The 23,670-nt window shown below is 43.8% G+C and overlaps 1 protein-coding gene across 3 annotated transcripts; it reads left to right on the top strand.

The window, feature by feature from the left end:
- Positions 1-5: 5 nt before the first annotated feature.
- On the top strand, positions 6-22,589 carry Lrriq4 (leucine rich repeats and IQ motif containing 4). 3 transcript variants are annotated; one of them, XM_006971194.4, is made up of 6 exons: positions 6-386; positions 2,043-3,098; positions 8,636-8,809; positions 11,935-12,073; positions 12,816-13,012; positions 22,424-22,589. In XM_006971194.4, the coding sequence occupies exons 2-6, from the start codon at positions 2,061-2,063 to the stop codon at positions 22,574-22,576; spliced, it is 1,701 nt and encodes a 566-aa protein (XP_006971256.2). In that variant the 5' UTR covers positions 6-386; positions 2,043-2,060; the 3' UTR covers positions 22,577-22,589. The 3 variants fall into 3 exon arrangements, with proteins under 3 accessions (XP_006971256.2, XP_042134839.1, XP_076430027.1); XM_042278905.2 differs by lacking the exon at positions 12,816-13,012 and having other exon boundaries at positions 8-386; XM_076573912.1 differs by lacking the exons at positions 11,935-12,073; positions 12,816-13,012 and having other exon boundaries at positions 8-386.
- The last annotated feature ends 1,081 nt before the right edge of the window (positions 22,590-23,670 follow it).

A 23,670-nucleotide genomic window follows, 5' to 3' on the forward strand; every position in this document is an offset into this window, starting at 1 on the left:
GAGCTTCCTCCAGAAGGAAGGGGGAAGAGGCGGGGCCACAGTTGAGAGGGCGGGGCACCCCGTAATCAGTAGGCAGTGATCGCTCACCTTAAATTTACCTACTCTGTGTTATAGTCACTGAGAGGAGAGCTTCAAGGGTTGGGAGCCTAGCCTGCTGTGCTAGGGACCAACTACAAATCCTAGTGACCTAGCCTTTCTCCCCAAAAAGGACGCGAAAGGCTAAGCTCGGAATCTGGTGGTAGAACCTCCAGGTGTAAAGGGCGTGGGGCTGTAATGTCTTAAAGGGTTTTGTGAAGAGTGGAGCCCTTTGGAAAGGTTTTCTGGAGAAGGTGACTTCCCCACTAGTCTGAGACAGCCCGCCCCAGGGCCAAGCTGCAGAGGCACAGGTACAGTCAGTACCTTGAGTATGGACGCAGGCAAGGTCATATCCATGTGGAATCTGGTGTATAGTAGGGCTGTGAAGGGGTGGGGCCGATTGCAGACCCACCGATGGAGGGTGAATTTAGAGGACAGCCCAGAAGCGGAGCCTGAGATAGCCTCAGAAGCCTAAAAGAGGCAATAAAGCCTCAACTAGCGCTGGAGACCAGGGGTGCCAAGGAGTATTACAGGGTGTCTCAGTCAGGATGCAGTATTGAATATGTGAGGAAGGCCAGCGAGAAAGAGGTGGGTTGGGGTTGGAGCCAGACAGATCCCTGGAGGGTAAGAGTGGATGAAGGCCGGCAAGGTAAAAACAGTTACAGGGTAAAGAACAGTCTGTGTGGTGGCGCGTTCCAGCACTCGGGAGGCAGGGACCCGGAGCTCTGTGACTTCGAGGGCAGCCTGGTTTACAGAGTTCCAGGAAAGCCAGAGCTACACAGAGAACCCTGTCTCAAAAAACATGCTGCATGCTCTGTGTGTGTGTGTGTGTGTGTGTGTGTGTGTGTGTGTGTAGTGTGTGGGTAGGGATGTGCCTGAAGCAAGCAACACAGAAAGACTGAGACCAAGATCCGTCTTAGCGGGACCTGCACCTTCCTCCAAGCCCTCTTGGCCCTGCCTAGTGGAGAACTGCCCCTGCACTTGAGAGTTCTCCAGACTGGCGGAGCTGCACTCTTGACCCCCATGCACTACTGCCAATGGTTTTCTTTGGCAGGTGCTCCTGCCGCGTGCTGGTTCGTCCCTTTGGTTGGCTTTTGCTTTGCCTGTTGAAGGCTGGCTTCCCTGTCTCCCAGCCTCACCAGGCCGGAGGGGGCCTTCTCACAGGCCTCCACTTACGGGGAAAGAGTGGCCGAGAACTAGATTTTCACCCCTTAGCCTGCTTTACAGATAACAACTCGGGTGACTTTATGAAAATACGTAAGATATAAATTTTCCCAATATTTCCTGGGCGTGATCTCTGGCAAACTTCCACAACTCATTTGAAACTAAGTCAAAATAAGTATCTTAAAAGTTAATTTTCCTCCTGTTGTTTTTGAGACTGGGTCTCACTGTGTACCTCTGGCTATCCTGGAACTCACTGGGTAGACCAGGTTGGTCTCAAACTCACAAAGATCCACCTGCCCCTGCCTCCCCAGTGTTGGGGTAAAAGGCATGCACCACTCTTTGCTCGGCTTTGAAAGATTTTTTTTTAAATTATGCCTATGTGGTGGCGTGAGGGAAGGTATGTACATATGAGTACAGGTGCCCACAGAGGAGAGAAGAGGGTATGGGGTCTCTCTGGAGCGGAGTCACGGGCAGTTGTGAGCCTCTAGATGGGTGCTGGAACAGCAACCGAGGTCCTCTACCAGAGCAGTAAGTGCTTTTAAAGGCTGAGCCATTTCTTCAGCCCGCAAACAAGCCATGTACAAAGACGAAATTAGGCGATCTGTGTGTTAACACACGTGCACAAACTTCCTAGAAAGAGGTGTTCACGCTTTAACTCTTACCCTAACATGAAATACAAAGAAACAGAAATTTCATGTTGCAAAATCGTTTCAGTCATTTGTCCGTCGTCGCCATCGCCCTCGCGTCCCGTTACTAAGTCTGGTTGTCAGGGAAATCTGATTTTTTCCCCCTCCTCTTCACAGTATTTCAGATTTGGGATCATGGAACTTTATAAACTCGTGACAAAGGAAGTACTAAAACAAGAACATTTACCCAAGGTTTTTCAGAGAAATGACCCCCAGCGGGTCACTGATAGAACGTTTTTCATGGATGGTTCCAATCAGAGTTTGAAAACCATCCCGCCAGACATTTTGGCATTAAAGGAATTAGAAGAACTGCATCTGGAGAACAATCAGATTGAAGAGATTCCCCAGGGCATCCAGCATTTAAAGAATGTCAGGGTTCTCTACCTGCACAAGAACAACCTGCAGAGTCTGTGCCCGCAGCTGGGGGAGCTCAGCAGCCTGGAGTCTCTGGACCTGAGCTGCAACCCGCTGTTCTATTGCTCGCTGCCGGTACTCAGCTGCCTCCGCACCCTCCGGGAGCTGCGGCTCTACCGCACCGGCCTGAGAGAGGTTCCCACCGTGATCTGCAAATCCCTGCACCACCTGGAGCTCTTTGGACTGTCAGAGAACCACTTGGACTCGCTGCCCAAGGAAATCGTGAACCAGACCAAGCTCAGGGAGATCTACTTGAAAAAGAATCAGTTTTCGGTTTTCCCTTCCGACCTCTGTGTGCTCTTGAACCTGGAAGTGATCGATCTAGACCACAACAAACTGAAGGCCATCCCGGAGGAAATCGGGCAGCTGAGGAAGCTGCAGAAGTTGTACGTGGCGTTTAACAACCTGCCCCTTCTACCCGAGTCTCTGAGCCAGTGCAGCAAGCTGTCGGTGCTGGATTTGACCCAAAACCTCCTCCGCTCCCTCCCGGCCACCATGGAGCAGCTCTCGGAGCTCACGGAGGTCGGGCTGAGCGACAACCGCCTGGATAAGGTGCCGCGCCTCCTGTGCCGCTGGGTGTCGCTGCAGCTGCTGTACCTGCGCAACACCGGCCTGCGTGCGCTGCGGCGCTCCTTCAAACGCCTGGTCAACCTGCGCTTCCTGGATCTCAGTCAGAACCACATAGACCACTTTCCCTTGCAGATCTGCACGCTCAAGAACCTGGAGATGCTGGCGCTGGACGATAACAAAGTGGGACAGGTACTGCTTCCCTTCCCGCTCTCACTCTGCTCTGCCTTTCCTTGATGTGGCGCTATGTCCAGCCAGCATGTTGAACCCGCTACCGTAAACAACAAGCAAACATAACAGGCGTATCAAAGATATCCCACAAGGTGGCACTTGATATTCTTCCGTTCCAAATGATAGTAATTCTAACCTCCATCTAATGTTCACTTAGGACATGGGCCACAGCCACTGGGGTGTTCCCATTCGCAAGGACACACGAGACAAAACCGAACTGAGTTGTTTTAAGGACCAAACCAAGGGTCTCTCCTAACATAGGCCACCTGACAGTCTCCATAAGAATTAGACTTCACCCCCTGGCCCCTGGAAATACCTTAGTCCTTAAGTTTCCATTCACGAAACACTGAAGAACAGGTTGGGTGTTTGTTTGTTTGTTTGTTTGTTTGTTTTTCCTGGAGAAACTGTCCCATGGGTGTGGGGGGCACTTTGGAATTAGTCACCACAGCATTCATTGTTGGGCATCTGAAGAATGGCAGACCACTATGTCAGTGGGGGCACAGGCAGATAAGATGCAGGTTCCTTATAGAATTGGATACCATACAATGAAAGCTAACTGAAGCTGTATGTGCCAGTGTGGGGACAACTCAAACCGGGATGCTTATTGAATGGAGGGGGGGACCCGACAAAACAATATATTCATTGTTGAGCCGTACAAAATTACAAATACAGAGACCAGTGACATGGCCCACTGGGTAAAATTGCTTGCTGCTAAGCCTGGACACTTGAGTTTGATCCCGGGAAGGCAGGGGGAACATTGTGGAGGGACAGACCAGACTTCTGTGAGTAGTCCTCTGACCTCCCTACTCACCGTGAAGCATACAGGCCCACAAGCACAAACACACAAATAAAGAAATGCCACAAAATTTTAATAATACACATATAAATAAACACACATATATACCACTCATTTAAAGAACATTTATAATAATAAAAGTATAAAAAGCAATAAAAATATAATGAATTGGAAGGAAAGTCACCAAGTTCCCAAGAGTGGCTACCTTTAGAAGGAGGGATCAAGAAAGGTATTAAGCTCAGTGCTTGTCTGCCATGTGGAAGTTCCTAGTTCAATCAGCAGGGCCATAAATAAGTAAATAAATAAATAAGCACAATAAAATAGGGACATGGAGATAGGAAAACCACCTGGAAGCCAGTGGGCAGTGAGCTGGGAATACATAAAATAGTGGGAGCAAGAGAGACGGCCTCAAAAACAAGGTGGAAGAGAACTGACTTCCAAAAGCCACCCTCTGCCCTCCATACACATGTACTGATTGTGCCCCGACACACACACACAGAGGGTGACCCAGAGAGAGTCAGAGAGAAACAGAGAATGGAGGAGAAATTCCTTTCAGTGGAGAAAGTGTTTCATCTAACAGTTGGAGTAACTCAAAATAGAATGCATGTAGGAAGATTTTCTAGTTAGCTTTCTGCTGCCGCGGTAAACACCACGACCAAACACAACTGGAGGAGGAAAGGGGTTATTTCCTCTCACACTTCCTGGTCAGTCTGTCACTGAGGGAAGTCAGAACAGGAACTGAAACATCTCAGGGACAGCACCCACGAGGACTGATCCCCACGGGCTGCCCCCAGGCTCGCATTTGGCTACCTTTCTGATACAGTCCAGACCCACGGCACAGGCATGTTTTGTACCGTGGGATGGACCCTCCCACATCAATTAGAAATCAGGAAAATGCCCCCACAGACATGTTCACAGGCCACTCCGGTGGAAGCAGTTCCTCAAGTATGGTTCCATCTTCCCAGTGTGTTCAGTCGAAACCAAAATTAGCCACCACAGAAAGGTAACACTGTCCTAGTCATGGCTAAGTCATGAGCAATAGCTAACCTTTTCTTGAGAGAAACTTTAGTTCTCAAAAGAGAGACTTGCATGAATTTTGCTTGCTAACAAGAGAATCTCCAGCTTACCCTGTAAACCAAACTGTGCCGGAGTATAGACATGTAGACAGATATTACTGTACTGAACATGAAAATCTTTATGAACTATTACTTATAGTTTCCAGTTATTCTGATTATATTTTTTGCACTTTGGTCTCTCCATGACCAGTTTTGTCTGATGCTGTAACTTATAACCACGAGGCTTATTTCTCTTCTTTGTGGTGTATGACTTTTACCTCTCCCACACAAAGACTCCCCTGATTGGTTTCTGGCTCTTGGAGCCTGGCAGCAGCTTCTCCTTGCCTAGGTAGGTGTGAAAACAGCTTTCAATGGGCACCTAAATTGATTTTACTTGTACAGTAAATTACTATTAAAAGAGAAAGTAAAAACAGAGTATTCAACCTCAAAATGGTCAACTATGGTATCATAAATAATTGCTCCATGTTGATACTCTGCAGATGTCTGTGTCCAGATCTTTCCATTTTTATATTTTGTGTGTGTAGATGGATAGATGATGTGTGTGTGCCACAGCATGCATATGGTGCTCAGATGACAACTTGGTGGAGTCAGGTTTTGCCTTCTACCTTTGTGTGGGTTCTGGAAATGGAACTCAGGCCAACACCAAGTGCTTTTACCCACCGAGCCACTGTGCCAGGCCCTGTGTGTCTACATTCATTTCCGTTATGTGTTAACATGAATTGATGAACAATTACGAGGCCTTGAAAATCCTGGACAAAGGGTGAAGACTTGTGAGTATTCAATGTACTTTGAAAATGAAATGTTGCACCAGTGTGTTAAGTAAACAATGGTGAGGGTAGAATTACCAGGTTGTAATGATGGATGAGGTTGAAGTCTTCCTGTTTTCCATTTTATTGAATGCAGGTGCCTAGTGTTGAAGGGGAGCCAAGTGCCCTGTGAAGAATTTTTAAACTCATTTTCTCTGGAGATCCACTTGATCTGATATTTTAAGTCAATAAATAAACTGGGTTTGGTGACCTGTACCTCTAATGCCAGCTCTTGGGAAACAGAGGTAGGAGGATCAGAAATCAGAGGTCATCCTCAGCTACATTGCAAGTTCCAGGCTAGCTTGGGCTACACGAACTCCTGTCTCAAAATAATAAAAGCAAACTAACAACCCTCGCCCCCCCATACCAATGGAAACATTCTTAGCATTTTTAGAAAAATAAACCTTCATCTTACATTAAAAAAAAATGGTCTAAGAAATTCCAGTTCTGCAAAACTTTTACAGAAATTTAGTTTATTCTTATAGTATGCTTCCTTCTAACCAGAGTGGGAAGGAGGGCGGCACAGACTGCAGAGAAGGTAAGAGGAAGACAGGAAATGAGGAAGGATTTCCCACCAGGAAGGAAGTCGGATAAAGGGGTGTGCGAGTTAAGAACAGGAAAGGAAAGCATCTTTGCTACACAGTGTGTGGGGTGGTTATGTAAGTTAGAGTAAGGTTTTTCCCATGAGATTCTAGAGGACCAGAATGAGAGCGTAGTAGACCTGACAGTTTTCCACTGGTGGTGATGCTCTTTGCTGTCTGGGAGGTGGTGCCACCTGGCTAGGCAGCAACATATCCAGCCGCTGTGTTGGAGGGTTAGAACACAGAATCTTCTTAAGGATTTCCTCTGAAGTCTGGCAGTCTGTAAAATAACCACCTAACTTCCAAATAAGGCGCAAAAGCCTTGGTGTTCAAAAGAAGGCAAAACATGATGAGACGGATCCTAGTATCTACACGGGGTGTCCTAATTAGAAACACTTTGAACATATGTTTGCTTCCAGCTGAGTTCAAAGGCAGTTTCAAAACTGTCAGGTGAAAGACCTTGGGAGCTAAAAACCAGGTGTCACCAAATGTATCAATTCCAGAAAATAAATGTATTACAAATATTATTATTATAATATTCTATATAATTATAGTGCTCTTTCTTCCAACATTATCAAGCATTTGACATTCTCTAGGTAACACATTTACAATGAAGCAACATGAACTGACCCAACTTGTGAAAAGCAGAGGAGTGGCAGTGTTAGCGTAGACAGGTCTGGCCTTGTGTTTTCAGAGGCTCAACTTCTCATCCGAAGAGCTGAAAATTAGAGCCCACACCAATTTACACAAGAAGCAAGGTTATATCATTTGAGCAAAGTAATGGCACAGATTATAGACAGATACACTGTCAAGATCAATAGGAGACCACATGAGTAAGGATGCTCATGGGCCCCACACATTCTATGCTTCATTCTGTGGGGTTAAAGAGAAGGAGGGACTAGTTACTTGGGGTGGGGGTAGTTTGGATGGCTCTCTATTTTGATTGATAGATTAGATCATACATTCATTTTTTTCCTAATGCACATGTTCCTTCCTATAATGCATCTAGTTTTAATTATGTCTCATTTGTTATACATATACATAAGCTAGTAAATAGAGGACGATCCCCAAAGATTACTAGAGAACACAATTTTGTCTTATTGCACGTGCAGCCCTAATCTAGTTTAAGCCATGTTGGCCCTCCTATTAATCATATCTAGATACACTGGGGATATGCTTGAAAAGACACCGTCCACATTCAATTGTAACCAGAACAGGACGATTTATACATTTGTTTAGAGATGGGAGTACACGTAGCCTGATGCAGGTGGGAGTCCCAAGGGCCTCTGAGCTTACTAGGTGCATTGTTTGGAAAGGGATATATGTGCACGGTGTCTGCAGTGAAAGAGCTAGCCAGCCAAGTGCATTATTACAAGAGAGGGACAATGTTGTGGAATGTTATTTTAAGGTGTGTTACTTTTGTTTATGTTGCATTTGTTTAACTCTGTGAAACTGTGATACTGTGCCTGTCTAAAACACCTGATGGTCTAATAAAGAACTGAACGGCCAATAGCAAAGCAGGAGAAAAGGAGAGTGGGACTAGCAGGCAGAGAGAGAGAGAATATATAGAAGGAGAAATCTGGGAGGAAAAAGAGAATAGCCAGAGAAAGAGGAGGACTCCAGGGGCCAGCCACCCAGCTATATAGCAAGTCACAGAGTAAAATTTATGGAAGTAAGAGAATGGGAAAAGCCCAGAGGCAAAAGATGTATGAACTAATTTAAAGTTAAGAAAAGCTGGCTAGCAACAAGCCAAGCTAAGGCCAAACATTTATAATTAAGAATAAGCCACTCTGAGAAATATTTTTGGGAACTGGGTGGTGGGCCCCCCAAAAGAGCAAAAACAAACAACAATAGGACAGGGTATGGCTGAACCCAAACCAAATACTGCCCCACACTTGCCTGCCTCAGCAGGAAACAGGTGGAAGCCCAGTCTGCAAACACATATGGTAATTATGCAGTACACATATGAACATATACGGAAGCATCCATTGCTAGGAGACATTGACAACCCTACTTTTTGTTTAACAGCTTGTTTCAAAGCCAAAACTCAACTTATTCCTTATTCCTTAAAATTCTCATCATAAAGTCAGTTAAATTTAGCACTGGGGATTTGTGTACAACTTTAGTGACACTAATGTCAGTATTGATAACCCACTACCACCAGACAAGCCAGACAACTTAATTTTGAGTGTTTAAAAACTATCTCAACCTTAACTTTAGCTTTTTGGAATACTTCCAGTTACCACCGACTGTGAGCTCACTTACAAAACTGAAGACTCTTGGACTCACAGGAAATGACTTTTTATCCTTCCCAGAGGAAATCTTTTCCTTAGTGTCTCTGGAGAAATTATACATTGGACAAGACCAGGGATTCAAGTTCTCCTGTGTGCCAGAAAAAATCAAGAAATTGCAGGTAAGCCCTCCTAAGGAACAGACAAGAGGTGCATGCCACCCTGCCCCAGCGCCTACTGCTGAGAGAGCATGAGGCAATGTTTCCCACATTGCATAAAGGATGTATTTGTATTGGATTTTCAGCCCCAAACCATGGGTTTTACATTTTGGGGCTCTGTTACTGAATAAGCCCTACAACACTGTACTGTGATTGTTATTTAGTATGTCCTGTACCTATTCTTTTTCTGTCCCACCCGCCAGCTCCCAAATAATAACACAGAGATTTATTATCAATTATGAACGCTCAGCCTATAGCTTAGGCTTGTTTCTAACTAGTTCTTTTAACGTAGCCCATGTATAGTAATCTACATTCTGCCGTGTGGCTCGTGGCTGTTACCACTTGCCATGCACATGCTGCTTGCTCTGTGTCTCCTGGTGTCTCTCTGCCTCTGTTCTTGCCAGAGTCCCCTCTGTCCCCAAAAGTCCTGCCTAATCTCTTCCTACCTACCTATTGGCCATTCAGCTCTTTATTAAACCAACCAGAAGGCACCTTGGCAAAGACACATCTTCACAGTGTAAATAAATATTCTGCCACAATGTCATTTTTAAAAAGATATCTTATAGCCGCTCAGTGGTGGCGCATGCCTTTAATCCCAGTACTCGGGAGGCAGAGGCAGGTGGATCTCTGTGAGCTTGAGGCCAGCCTGGTCTACAAAGCAAGTTCCAGGAAAGGCGCAAAGCTACACAGAGAAACCCTGTCTCAAAAAAAAATATATCTTTTGTTTATTCCCAACAATTTCATATACATATGCAATGCATCTTGATCCTATCCCACCCCAACTCCCCTGCTTATTCCCCCAAGACACCCCCTTACATATCTGCCTGTCTTAGTTAGAGTTACTATTGCTGAAGTGAAACACCATGATCAAAAGCAACTTGGGGAGAAAAGAGTTTATTTCACTCACAGTTCCATATAGCAATTCATCGTCAGAGGAGCTGATACAGGTGCCGTGGAGGGGTGCTGCTTACTTGCTTGCTCCCCGCATGGCTTACCTAATCTGCTTTCTTATAGAACCCAGGACCAGCAGCCCAGGGAGGTCACCCACAGTGGGTTGGGTCCTCTATCATCAATCACTAATTAAGAAAATGCCTTACAGCTGGATCTCATTTTCTTAATTGAGGTCCCCTCCTTTCAGATAACTCCAGCATGTATCAAGTTGACATAAAACTAGCCAGCACACCCTCCAACCTTCAGGTCCAGTCTTCTTTTTTAGTCCCACTGTATCCATTTCTGCTGCCTGCTAGAATGCTGATTGACCATTGTATGGCTTGCTCTTGTGCAGGTGACCACAGCTTCTTCTAGTTCATAAGTCATGTCCTTGTCCAGAAAACAGCATTTCCCAGCACTCCTTCCCATCCTCCACCTTTCTGTCCACCGCCTCTGCTATCACATTCCCTGAGGGGATCAACACCAATGCCATATACGGGTTATTTAAAATCCGCTTATTTTCAGCCTTTTGACCATTTTGAGTCTCCACATTAGCTGCTGCCTAATACAGAAAGAAGTTTCTCTGGCCAAGGTTGAGGACAGAACTAACCTATGGGTATAAATGTAAGTATTATAAAGGCAGTTGGCAACATGAGCATTTAGCAAAACCACAGAAATAGTTTCTTCACTGGCACTTATGACCTCCCAGCCATGGGCTTTTGACCAGGTTTATAGTACCAGGCACACATTCCTGCCTGTGTGGGCCTCAAATCCTAGCAGAAAGTGATTGGTTACCATCATAACTTACATGCCACTGTTGCATCAGTGGCTCTTCTTTCTACAATTGCATTTTGGTATTTTTATTTGTAGAAATTGACTCATACTATTTTCTATTTAATTTATATATTTCATAAGTACCCCCTTGAAAAAGACATTGTTTAGAAGTTAAAGTGTCCTATAAGTAACATGATTGGGAGCCTAAAATTTTGACACCCAGAATTCCCTATAAGGAACACTATGACCTGACTTTCTTGCTTGGTGATGGGCAATCTGATGACGGGTCCATAGTTCTCTGCTGAATCCTGAATCAAAATAACTTCATCCACAGTAGTGTTTTCATATGTGTATTTGTGGAGAACTGTTTGTCCATATTCCTCTTCCCTCTTAATGATAATGATGTAGTAGCTCTGGGCTATTCATAACCTTTGGAACAGAACTGAGCAATGATGTGTATAATACTGATAATTCTCACTGTGACACAGAGATCCTATTCTTAATTCTCCATTACTCTGTCTATGCTCAAAGAACACCTTTCACCATCTTGTTCCTTGTACAAAACATACCATTACCATGGGGTTAAATGCAAATATTAAATATTATTATTTTATTTTGCCCAGTAAAGTTGAAAATAGGTAATCCAAACCAATTATCCATGTTTTTTGGCTACCTATATGACTTGGGGCACTTAGTTGAATAATTATAGCAATTGCCAAAGATAACTAGCTATTGAAAGGGAGTACATGCTGTAATGACCCAAGTTCCTTTTTATGAGGTTTTGATAAAATTATGTCCCAGTATTCTCATTTCCTGCGTAAATGGAAACTAAATCCAATGGCTTTACTCAAAGCAATTGTATTTCTTGATATTAATTATGTAAATATTTACTAGTTAGTCCTTTTGCCATTGGGACCAGTATACCTCACTAAACCATCCAAGGAAAGATGGGTTTATTTGGGCTCCCATTGGAGGGATTTCAGTCCTAAACACTGGGGAAGACATCATGGCAGGAGGGCTTTGTGTATGGCAGAAGGAATATGTAGCAGAGGCTCCTTAATCTTGGCAGATCAGGAAACAGAACTAGACCAGAGCTAGGGGCAGGTATGACCTCCCATGGCCTGCATCTGGGGCTTGCTTCTGCCAGCTAGCCCACATCTTAAAGGCTCCTCCAACTTCAAGAAGCACTGAAGATTGGGGAATAGGTACTGAAAGCATGAGGCTTGAGGGACAGTTCAGATTCAAACCACAACAAACATGTTTCTCCATTGTCCCAAGGCATGATTTCCTTACTGCACATGAATGGATACTCACAGATAAGTCTGGTTATTGTAATTCGCTTATTAAGATAAGTGTCCTCACCACACCCTCTCATGTTATGGCAGAATCTTAAAGAACTATACATAGAAAACAACCTTCTGGAGTCCCTGCCTTCATCCTTGGGGTTAATGTCAAACCTGGAAGTTCTTGATTGTCGGCATAATCTTCTTAAGCAACTCCCAGATGCCATTTGCCATCTTCAAGGTGAGGAACTTCCTAGAGCTACAGCCTGGTAGAGTGAGCCCCACATTGCCCAGGAATGGCCTCCTTGACTTAAGAAAGACCAATTTCAGAGTCTGTAGAGCTAATTACAACTTTTTGTATGTAATTCCTGTATCATCAGCCACTGACAGGCTCTCTAACAACACAAGGGAAGCCAGGTGCCTCTATATTTGTATAGCTAAGAGTCTTAGTAGTTTATGATTTGAATGAAAAAGAGAAGCAAATAGTGGTTGCTTAGAAAATTAGTATACATCCATGCTTTCATTACACCACCATCAGCACAACTGACTGAATGAACACATGTGATATGACAACATTTAGAGTTGGGATCCTGATGTAAATGTTTATCTAGGTCACTAAGTCATTTGAATAAAAGGAAAATTATTGACCCAGAATGATGAAATCAGCAAAGGGGATTTTTATAATTGCATGATTGACTTGGAAAAAGTAATCACACTTGATTCCTAAACACTCAAGTATTGTTTGGCTGAGTCACTCCTTATCATAGATCCATCTACCCTCCCATGTAGCAAGTCTGAGTACTGACTGGGTTCTTCCTGCTGTGGAAGATCAGACACAGACAGACATTTGATTAGATGGTGTTAGAAGCCATGGGTTTGGTACCTCCCTCCTCTCCAGCCACTCATCAGTGGATCTCACCTAGGTGGGTTTAGGCACTGAGATCCTAGGTTACATCAACCAATTAAAATGAAAATCTTTGCAGATTTGAGAGAGCTACTGCTGGAGGACAACTTACTCAGCCGCCTCCCGGATAGCCTTGATCATCTGGTGAAACTTAAAGTCCTAACACTAATGAACAATCCCATGAAAGACCCTCCAATGGAAGTGTGTGTCAAAGGCAATGAAGCCATATGGAAATACTTGAAGGAAAACAGGATTAGGAAAATAATGGCCACAAAGGTAGACTCAGTACAGATTCTTTATTTTTTTATTTGAAAATTTTTATTCTTGGACAACTTTTTGTGTGTATATGATGCATCTTGATAACACTTGCACCTCATTCCCCTCACCCCTGTGCTCAGACCTCCCTCAACCTGTCCTCCTTCATGTCCCTCCTCTTCATGCCTGCCCTTTTTAATAACTCACCAAGGCCAGTTAATGCTGGCTGCATGCCCATGAATGTGGGGCAGACACTAGAGCATGGGAACCCTACCAGCAGTCACACCCTTAAGAAAATTGATTCCTCCAGAAGCCCTCAACTGCCAATAACCCTTCAGCAAGGGATGGGGCTTCATGAGCCTGTCCGTGATGGGTTGTTGGTGGCTTGATCGTGTGTAGGCATCCACAGCTGCTGTGTGTTAATGACTGTGATGGCCACGTCGTGTTTAGAGGGTGACTCACCCTCCTGGGATCTTATATTCTATTCTCTTCTGTGATGTTTTCTGAGCTCAGGGACTAGGGAGTGAGCACTCACCACTTACGTATTATCAACTCTGACCAGTTCTGATTCTCTGCACTGACTGCCACCCACTGCTGTAAGAGGCTTCTCCAAAGAAGGCTGGGTGCAACACTAGCCCATGGATAATAGTCAGTTTCCTGATGGGCCCTGCCCAACCTGTCGAACAGTCCAGAATAAAAGAGTGAGGATTGAGAAATAATAAACAGGAAAAACAGAGACATAGACATAAAAGAAAAATACAGAGACACAGGATAGCTCCAGGGGGCTCTGAGCCAATACCACAGCAGCCCCAAGTTTATTTATCATAGCCTTTTTATACCCAAAGCAAGGGAGGCAAAAGACCTCTTCCTCTCAAGGACACCATGGTTCAAGGCACAAACAAGTGTAAACACATCCTTAATTCTCAAAACATCTAGTAACCACACCTTTGGCAAAACATCCTGTTATACAACCTTGAAGACTAAGACATCTGGGAAGAGTTGGGCAGGAAACAACACCAGTAGTGAAACCTTGGACCAGACATTTTTATTTGGTGTGTAGCATCCTTTGTGCATTAGGTAGCCATGATTATTTGGGGCAGACATCTGACAGTTGAAGTTAACCATTTTATTCTTTACCTTGGGCAAAATCTCCCTTCCTGATCATTTTAATTTCTGATGTAGAGGAAGGACCACCCTAGAATTGAGCTTTAACCCTTTCATTTCCTAATCGATCAAAAGGCGTTTCTGTTTACCATGTAAACTCTGAGTTGGAAAGAAATATTTTGCCGAAGGAACTGTTCTAACACCTACTCTGTGTTCTGGAGTGGTGTAAATGGGCCTTGAATAAAGGATTGGAAGGATTAGACATCTGGTAACCATGCCTTTGGCCAAACATTCTGTTATCCAGCCCAAGACAAGCTTGAACTCTCTGACCTTGAGTCAAGAAGGAATCAAGGCACAATCTGGGTCACTGTGGGATCCCACAATTCCCCCCTTTTACATTTGTTTATTAAAGGTCCTCTGGACCCCTCAGATGACTGTGCCTGTCGTAGGTTGCCTTTTCAACCATCCAGTCTTACCTGTCATTGGCATATGAATTCCATTATTTGTGGCCTGTCTTAGGTTGAAAGGTGGTGAAAAGGACTTAACTGTCTTGACTACCAGCCTCTGGAAAATTACAAGGTAGAGTGCAGAGCTTAACTCTATGCAGCTCTGATTCTACCAAGAGTTCACAAATAGCTTGATAATTATAGGCAAGCAAATAATGTTCCCATGGTTGCAATACCTCCTAATACAAGAGTAAAGGATGAATAAGATGGAATGACCTTTTTACACTGGTCCAGGATGTCTACAGCAGTTTAGTTGCATCAAAATCCAACTTTTCCATATTTAAAATCAGTAATCTCCTGATGTAACTTCATCAAATTTAAGGACTCATTAGCATCATACCAAATTCCTCTCAGATGAGCCCTAACATTTTCCTACCCAGTAGCATTTTTATTGTAAACAGAAGAGGCTACACAAACCTAGTTATATTTAACAGGGAATTTCAAATGAAATCTTTCTTTAACTTTTGAATCTCATCTCCTAACAACTGTACTATTTCAAATAAAGCATTCAGCTTATGCTCCATTTTCATATCAATATCTTCTTGAGTTCTTGAGGCTCATAAATACATTTTGAGACATTTGATACACATACTCTGCAGTCTGATAGATTGAGACAATGTTACTGCAGTGGTAGTGGTGAAACTATCAAGGAAATTAGGGCAATAATTCTGGCAGTTGCCATTTGTCATCATACCATGGTTCACTAGCATTAGCAGGTTAACACCATAATTCTAGTATAATTATTAACAATGGACAAACAATTGATTAAATTACAATTCTCAAAAACTTATATCAAAGCTACATTTGAACTGCTCCAGTCCTGAATACCAAATATCAGCAGCAAAACTTTTATCCTACTCCTATTCATCAGTACATTTTTAAAAAAATTAAAATAAAGAGGGCATGATATGGTGACTGAGAATATAATTCCCCTTATTTATATATTTTAAGATGTATCTTGAGACTGCCATGGGCTTATAAATCAAAATGTCCATTGCCATGGAACCGCTTCTGTCCATCCCATTTCTGAGATCTGAAAACCTATGCATACATTCAAAAAGCCAGTTCTGATATTAGTCTTAGCAGTTTTCATTGAAAGCTCAAGATCAGGGCCCAGTTTGCCAGCTTCCCTGAAGTCCTTGTATGCTGCTCAAGCCATAACACAAACCATTCCCTTGCACCATGAGCATTGCGTTTTTCAGTTTTTGGGTTTATCCAAAAATGCACCCATGCTTAGTAATGAACTGGGGAGGGGGGCAAGGTCTCAAGGGCTCTCCAACCACATAGCCACCCATATCACTCCCACTGCTGGCCCATCTTCGAGGGATCCCAGTGTCAACTGCCTCTTACCCCATGGGCTCAAGTGGCTGCCCCTGTGTCACCTCAGTCCTCTCTATTCAGCACCCCAGGTCCCAGAAGAAGCCCAGCCTCGGCTGCCATACCCCAGCTCTGTGACCTGATCTGCCCATGCCCTGCATCCTCTGTGCGCTCATCCTTGCTCAAATGGCCAAATGCTAACCCCAGGGCAGCTGGCCTGCCAGACTTGGGCCAGACGCCATCCCTCAGCAGTCCACAGTTACTCCCTTACCACTGCTCCATGGACCCTCACAGGCAGCCCTGCAGCTCTGCCTCACTTGGGAGGCACTGGGAGCCTGGTTCAGTCAGCATCAGCAGCTTCTGAGCTTCCTCCAGCAGCATGGTTCCTCAAGGTTTCGGAGTGCAGCCTCCAGCCACACCAGTCAGGTTCTCACAGACATCCCGGCTGTCTGTGTTCTCCCTGTCTAGGCTCCTTCATGGCAGAAGGCAATACAGACCCCCACTGCTCACACTGCCTCTCTCAGCACCCACTGCGATGCTGGTAGGTCTCAGGGATGCCGGGTCAGGGCAGCTGCTGCTGCTACCGCCGCCGCCACGCTCCTGCTGCTGCGAGCAGTGGTGGCGTCTGAAGTAGCTGCTCATTCTCAAGCTGCTGGGTTCTTGGTGGGTGCTCATGGCGGGTACTTGGTCCCAGACAACTTTCTAGTTCTCCTCCATATGTCTGTATCCAAGGTTCCATGCTCAGGGAAACCAAGGGCGCATCTGCTCTATCCTAAGTTGTTTTTTTTTTTTTTAAGCCTCCATATATCCTTATTCCTTAAACCTACATTACTCAGATCTCATAAAAGCTTTTATGACTTACTTATAACTTTAGACCTAAGTTAGGCCTGTATCCTCAGCACATCTAGATCACTCATTCAGACTAATGCCACCATTCATTCAAACCCATATGACATACTCAGACATTTTTATTTTCAAACTATTTTCTCAGACTTAAAAAAAAATAAATTCAAACCTAATTTGCTGTAGCCCTAATTTTAGCTCCTCTGGCTTTTAAAATATCTTTAAATGGCTGTCTACTATTACCCTGCTCTATATTTACAATTTATTACTGAGTTAATCACCACATTTCCATTTAATCTTATCTGAGCACTCACTTTAACTTGTGGTGTCCTTCATTGGATCCTCTGTATTCAAGTCCCTGTTTTGGCACCATTTTCCAGGCCCTGCCTAACCCTGTCTAACAACCCTGAACAGGGGAGTGAGGATTGAGAAATAGTAGATAGGAAAAACAGAGACATAGACATCAAAGAAAAAGACAGAGACACAGGATAGCTTCAGGAGGGCTCTGAGTCAATACCACAGCAGCTCTGAGTTTATTTCTCACAGACTTTTTATACCCAAAGCAAGGGGGCAAAAGACCTCCCCCTCTCAAGGACACCATAGTTCAAGGTACAAACAAATGTAAACATCTTCTTTTGTTAAAATATCTTGTTATCCAGCCTAAGAGGGCAAAGACAAGCTTGAACTCTCGGACCATGAGTCAAGATGGAATCAAGGCACAGTCTGGGGTCACTGTGGGTTCCCACAGTTTCCCCTTCCACTGTGTGTCTGGCCATCGAACTTGGGTTGTCAACGTTGGCAGTAAGTGTCTTTACCCACTGAACCTTCTCAAAAGCCCTCTTAAATGATTTTATTGGAGTGAAAAAATATTTCATTAACAAAAGCAATGAAATGAGGTTAAGACATTTAAGATCAGAGGCTTAGAGACCAGGATCCGGCCATGAGCTAGGATCAAAGGGGGAAGAGCCTCGGGATCTTGCTCTCAGCTAATGACTCATGGGACATACAGTACCACAATCTTCAACCCGTTCAAGCCAACATCATCTCATACACAAATGATATGTTAGCTCCCCAACTATCATCCTGCTCCCACAATTGTTTCCCCACAACATGCCTTCCACTTGATAGTCAAGTGGAAGTGTGTCTCAGTAGGCTCTGGAGAAATGGACAATTCTTTGTTCCATCTGGAATAATAGTCCAGTTCCTGAGTCTACCAGATTCTCTACTGCAAACCTTCAAACAGCCATCCACTTATACTAAGCAGTTAGTAATACTTCTGTTTCTTTGTCAAAATTAAACTATGCTAATCATCATTAAATTTTAATAAATCAAATAATACCTAAGCTGCAACATAAAGAAGGGAAGTAAAATAAGATATATTTTTTGTTCAAATATTTTTTCAAGATACATCTGCTTACAATGACTGTTCTGGAAGAATGGAAGCTGTATTTTTATTGGTTAGTTCCTAAAAGCATTTTTGAAAGATCATGTACTCTTCTTGCATATTTTAAAAATGGGTATTCAAATATTTTTGCTAGAAAATTGAGATAATTACAAGAAATTCAGTTTCCAAAGCATCTTAAATATAGTTGAGTATTTTATATGTGCCTAGTGGAATCTCAATGCCATTGCAACACCATTATCAATATCTATTCATAACAATTTGGATATGCCTATCTTTCATAGGCAGAAAGTTTGTTCTATATTCTTTTCTTTCTTAAATATGGATTACAGGTTACCAAGGATCTTAGACAGTGTGTGTATGTTAATTCTATTTTGGACATTTTGGTTTAATTGTTTTCTTGCTGATGGTCAATGCTGGGGACAGGGCTGTTTTCTTGCTGACGGTCAGTGCTGGGGACAGAATGCAGGAAGCTGCCAATGCTGAGAAAACACTTTAGTCCTGTGTGGCACCATCAGTCATTGATTTGTCCATACACCATCCTTTTGTATTTCTAACCAACAATTTTTTCAGACTGTTTTTATTTTGAAATTTAAATTTGGAGTTGAGGGGTGGTTCAAGAGATGAATTGTTGCCATTAGGTCTGAGGACCTGAGTGTGGTCCCTGGAGCTCAACACGGTGGAAAGAGAGAAACATCTCCTGCAGGATGCTTTCTGACCAGTGCATGCTCACTGTGATACTCACACACCACACAAAGTCCATAAATAATGTAATAATGTTTTAAAAATTAAGCTATTTTTTTCTGTGGCCATAATTTTTAAAATATTCTATATTATGTAATATTATAATTACTCATACTATAAATCATATAAACAATCACTTATTGTAAATTTTGATCATCTTTAGGCAGATAAAATATTTTAGAAAGACAAATAAAAAAGACCCCCCCCACACACACACACTTAGTTTGTACATATGTGCTTAATGACTACTAGTTACAAAATGAGACAGATTTTATCATAGATACCACTTCGTTTTAACAATGGAAGTCTCGAGATACTGTTGACAAAGATGAATTAGTGAGAACAAGAGAAGCTGTTTTCACTTTTTGCTTTGTATTATTCATTTTTTTATAATAATGCAGTACCCATTTCCAAACTTCCTTGAGACTTCAAGATCCCCAGTCAAGACAGTCTTTAGCTGACACACTCACTGGTCTTGATTTTGTCTTGAGGCAGAGTTCGCAGCCACACAGCCTGAGAAACCCTGGTCCTGCAGCCCTTGAGCCATCTCCTTGTCAGCACCAACCCAAGTATTTTGTTCTGGTTATTTATATCAGAGATCTTTAGAGTCCTGGGCAAGATGCCATGGGGTGTGAGGTGTGCCTGTTCTTGCTAACATACCACCTGGGTAACTGTGTAGGGGACAGGGTGATGAGAAGCTGCATTCCTGGGCTGAGCTTGGGAAGGGTTGCATCTGGAAGCTGAACTCAGGAAGCTGATGACCCTCTTGTGGTCCAGGACACAAGTCTACTTAACTTCAAGATAACAAAAGCCCTGTAAATGTCCAAAATGCCTCCAGAGGGCAGCACTGTTCCCAAATAGTCTGCCCTTAATCCTTCCACTTATTTCTTGACTGGTGCTCAAACTGGATCCTGGGAGTTCTTGCAAAGACCAGTCTGCCCAGAGATGATGCCCCCCAGACAAGGTGACAATCTTGGCCTCCATTCACTCTGCTAAAGCATCCTAGTCAGAGCCTCTTTCCATGAGTCGTCAACATAAGACCCAGCCATCTCACTAGTTTAATCACCAGAAGTGGCTTTCTCTTTTTCCCCAGACAATGTTCTAGGCACTGGAGATGCACCAGTGAGCAAAACCGACAAGTGTTTCTGTCTACTTATTGCTTAAAAGCTAGTGGGATTGCATTAAGTGTGAAAAATAAAACAAAGTTTTGTATATGTATCTTTTTGTTGTTGTTTTTGTTTTGTTTTTAAGATGGGGTTTCTTTGTGTAAAACTCACTCTGTAGACCAGGATAGCCTTGAAATCACAGAGCTCCACCTGCCTCTGTCTCCTGAATGCGACATTGTTCATGCATCTTTTCAGTTCTTGAGAGGCAGAGCCCAGTGGATTTCTGAGTCCCAGGACAGCCTGGTCTACATAGTGAGTTCCAGGCCAGCCAGGGATAACTAGTGAGATCTTATCTTTAAAAAAAAAAGTAATGAGTGTTATTTGGGGGAAAAAATCAAAGTAAAGGGAATTGAAATTGCTAGAAGATTTTCCTTCTTCAAAAGATTATTATATTTATTCAGTGTGAGTGGGTGGGTAGATGTGTGTGAAGGCACATGGGTCCCACAAGTCAAGATTGAAGGTCAGAGGGAACGCTGAGAGGGGGAGAAATAGTTTTCCCCAGGGAAGAGCACACCAGCTGGTTATTCAATACCAATGGACAGCTCTGAAAACACACACACAGGTAACGTCATACAGACTGAGCAGGTTATATTTAGGAATATCTATGTACATACGTGTACATATATGCATGTTACAACAATTAGTACAAAAAGAGGCCATTAATTTGAAAAAGAGCAAGGGAGATATATAGGAGGGCTGGAGGGGGAAATGATGTGATTATATTATAATCTCAACAATAAAAGAAAAAGAATTTTTTTCAAAGTGTGGAGATCAGACAAGAATGTGCATGGTCTGTTCTCTTCCTTCCAGCAGGTGGGTCCTGGGGATCCAATTCAGGTCACCAGGCTTGGCAGCAACCCTGTAGCTGTGGAGTCAGTTCCTCGCACTCCGTGTTCCTCCCTTCCTTCCTCCTTACCTCCCTCCTCACTCTCTTTCCCCATTCTTGTGTGTGTGTATGTGCGTGTGTGCGTGTGTGCGTGTGTGCGTGTGTGTGTGTGTGTGTGTGTGTGTGTGTGTGTGTGTGTGTGTGTGTGTGTTTAGGTTGAGAGGGTGTTGATTTGCCTGGGTGATCAGGGAAGATCTCTTTGCAAGCAACATGCCTGTCTTGGCTTGGGCTGCAATAACCAATAGCACAGAACAGAGGGCTTAAAGGGCTGATTTTACTTCCTCCCAGCTCAAGAGATGGGGAGTTTGACATCAGGCTCCAGCCTGACTGGACTCTAGTGGGCTCTCTTTTCCTGGCTTTCAGATGACTTTCTTCTGTGTCCTTATTGATATTTCTTCGGAGGACACTAATCCCATCATGAAGGCCCAGTCCTCATGATCTTATCTAAATTTATTCACCCCTGCTCTAACTCTATCTCCAAATACCATTCCGCTGGTGGGGGGCAGGGCTTCAGCATAAACGGGGATCCAGGTCAGTCTGCAGCAACAAGTGAGCAAGCTCTGGAGAGGGTGAACCATCTGAATACTGGAAAGAAGACTTGAGGCACAGCAGCCACCCGATGCAGAAGCCCGGGGTTAGCCTGGCACCCGGTGTATCCAAGCAAGAGAGAGGCCCCTGTGTCTGGAGCAGACGGCAAGGAAACAGGAAACGAGAAGTGAGAGGGTGGGGTCAAGTCAGTGAGCCTTGACTCCGTGGTGAGGACTCCAGCTTTTGTTCTGAGAGAAATGAGGAGCCAATCATTGGAGGCTCTGAGCAGAGTGTGCCAGGAGAGGACAGGCGCTCCCAAGTAGGTGGGCAGCAACAGCCTCTGGGGAACAGTGGGGGCTGGTTTTTAGCAGAAGCCAAGGCAATCCTTCAACAAGAGGGAGGCAGTATGGAGAGTTGCTGGAGGGCTTCTCTCCAGGTCCCACCAAGCCCCGCAGTCCCACAATCCACGAATAAAATAATCACTCAGACGCTTATATTACTTATAAACTGTATGGCCGTGGCAGGCTTCTTGTTAACTGTTCTTATATCTTAAATTAACCCATTTCTATAAATCTATACCTTGCCACATTGCTTGTGGCTTACTGGCATCTTTACATGCTGCTTGTCCTGGCAGTGGCTGGCAGTGTCTCCCCCTCCTTCCTGTTCCCTCAATTCTCCTCTCTCCTTGTCCTGCATATACTTCCTGCCTGGTCACTGGCTAGTGTTTTATTTATATAGAGCGATATCCACAGCAACAGGCATATTATATATCAGGTGCTGGGGATTTGAACTTAAGTTCTTATACTTGCAAAGCAAATGTTCTTATCCACCATGTCTCCCCAACCCTTCAATATGTTTTGAGAGAAGTAAGCCACAGTAAGAGCATAGCAATCATGATTCAAGCTAACTCTAAGTTTGGGTCTATCTTGTTTCCAGATTCAGGCGTGGTGGCGTGGAACCATGGTGCGGAAAGGATTTGGGTCTTTTGAAGAGCTACTAAAAGCCAGAAAAAAAGGAAAAACCTCTCCAAAAGATAAGAAAGGCAAAAAGGCTGCAAAAGGAAAACCTGCAAAAGGAAATAAAAAATAATTGTGTAAATGAATGAATGACGATAAGGATCACTAACAGAGCAGAAAGGCAACATGTCTAGGGACCAGACAACAGCCACACTAAAATCCACCCAGTTCAGGTTATTTGTAATAACAAAAGAGTCTTAATTTTACTGAAATGTTCATGGGAAGAATGACATAATGCCTGGTAACTGCTTCAACATAGCATGCTAGAGGACAGATATGGGGACATGGGTTCAGATGAAGCAAGGCAGGACCCGCCGTGAATTAACATCTGCAGAAGTGGGCGATGAGCATGTGGTGGTCCCTGCATTCTCTTGTCTACTTAAAAACATCTGGGGGAATCATGGATTTACAGGAAGTTCCAGGGAAATACACAAGCATGTCTAATCACCCCTACCTGTGACAGCTTTGCACAACACTAGTTTGAAAATAAGACTAAAAAACTCATTGGTTCAATCAACAGCACTCACTCAGATTCCATCAGTTATGTGTGCATGTGTGCACACGTGTGTGCATTGTGTAGTTCAATGCAATTGTGTCACACATAGCTTTGTACAAACACTGCTGTAGTCAAAGGCACAGGTTGCTCCTCACAAGTCTCCATTGTGACATTCTTTTGTATTCACACTTCTCTCTGTGTACCAAATCCTAACTTACCATCCATTTCCCATCAAATGATAGGGACCTGCAACTTTTCATTATATTTATTTACTCTGTGTGTGTGTGTGTGTGTGTGTGCATGCACACGCATGTATGTGTGAACAAGTCTGCCCCAGCGCACAGAAGGAGGTCACAGGACAACTTCAGTTCTCTCTGTCCACTGTGTGGGTCTTGTGATCACACTCAGATCAACAGGCCTCATGACAAATGCCTTTATTTCACCGGCCCTGGGACTGACTTTATTTCACCAGCCTTGGGACTGACTTTATTTCACCGGCCCTGGGACTGACTTTTTTTTTTTAATTCTTCAAACTTTTATTGATTCCCTGCAGATTTCATATCATTTATCCGATCCCACCCATCTCTCCATTCCTCTGAATTCATCCTCCGCCCTTGCAACCTCCCCTCAAAACAAAACAAAATTTAAAAGAAAAACCAAAACCAAACAGA

The sequence above is a fragment of the Peromyscus maniculatus genome, chromosome 6 (genome assembly GCF_049852395.1).
Source record: "Peromyscus maniculatus bairdii isolate BWxNUB_F1_BW_parent chromosome 6, HU_Pman_BW_mat_3.1, whole genome shotgun sequence".
Classification (NCBI taxonomy): Eukaryota; Metazoa; Chordata; class Mammalia; order Rodentia; family Cricetidae; genus Peromyscus; species Peromyscus maniculatus.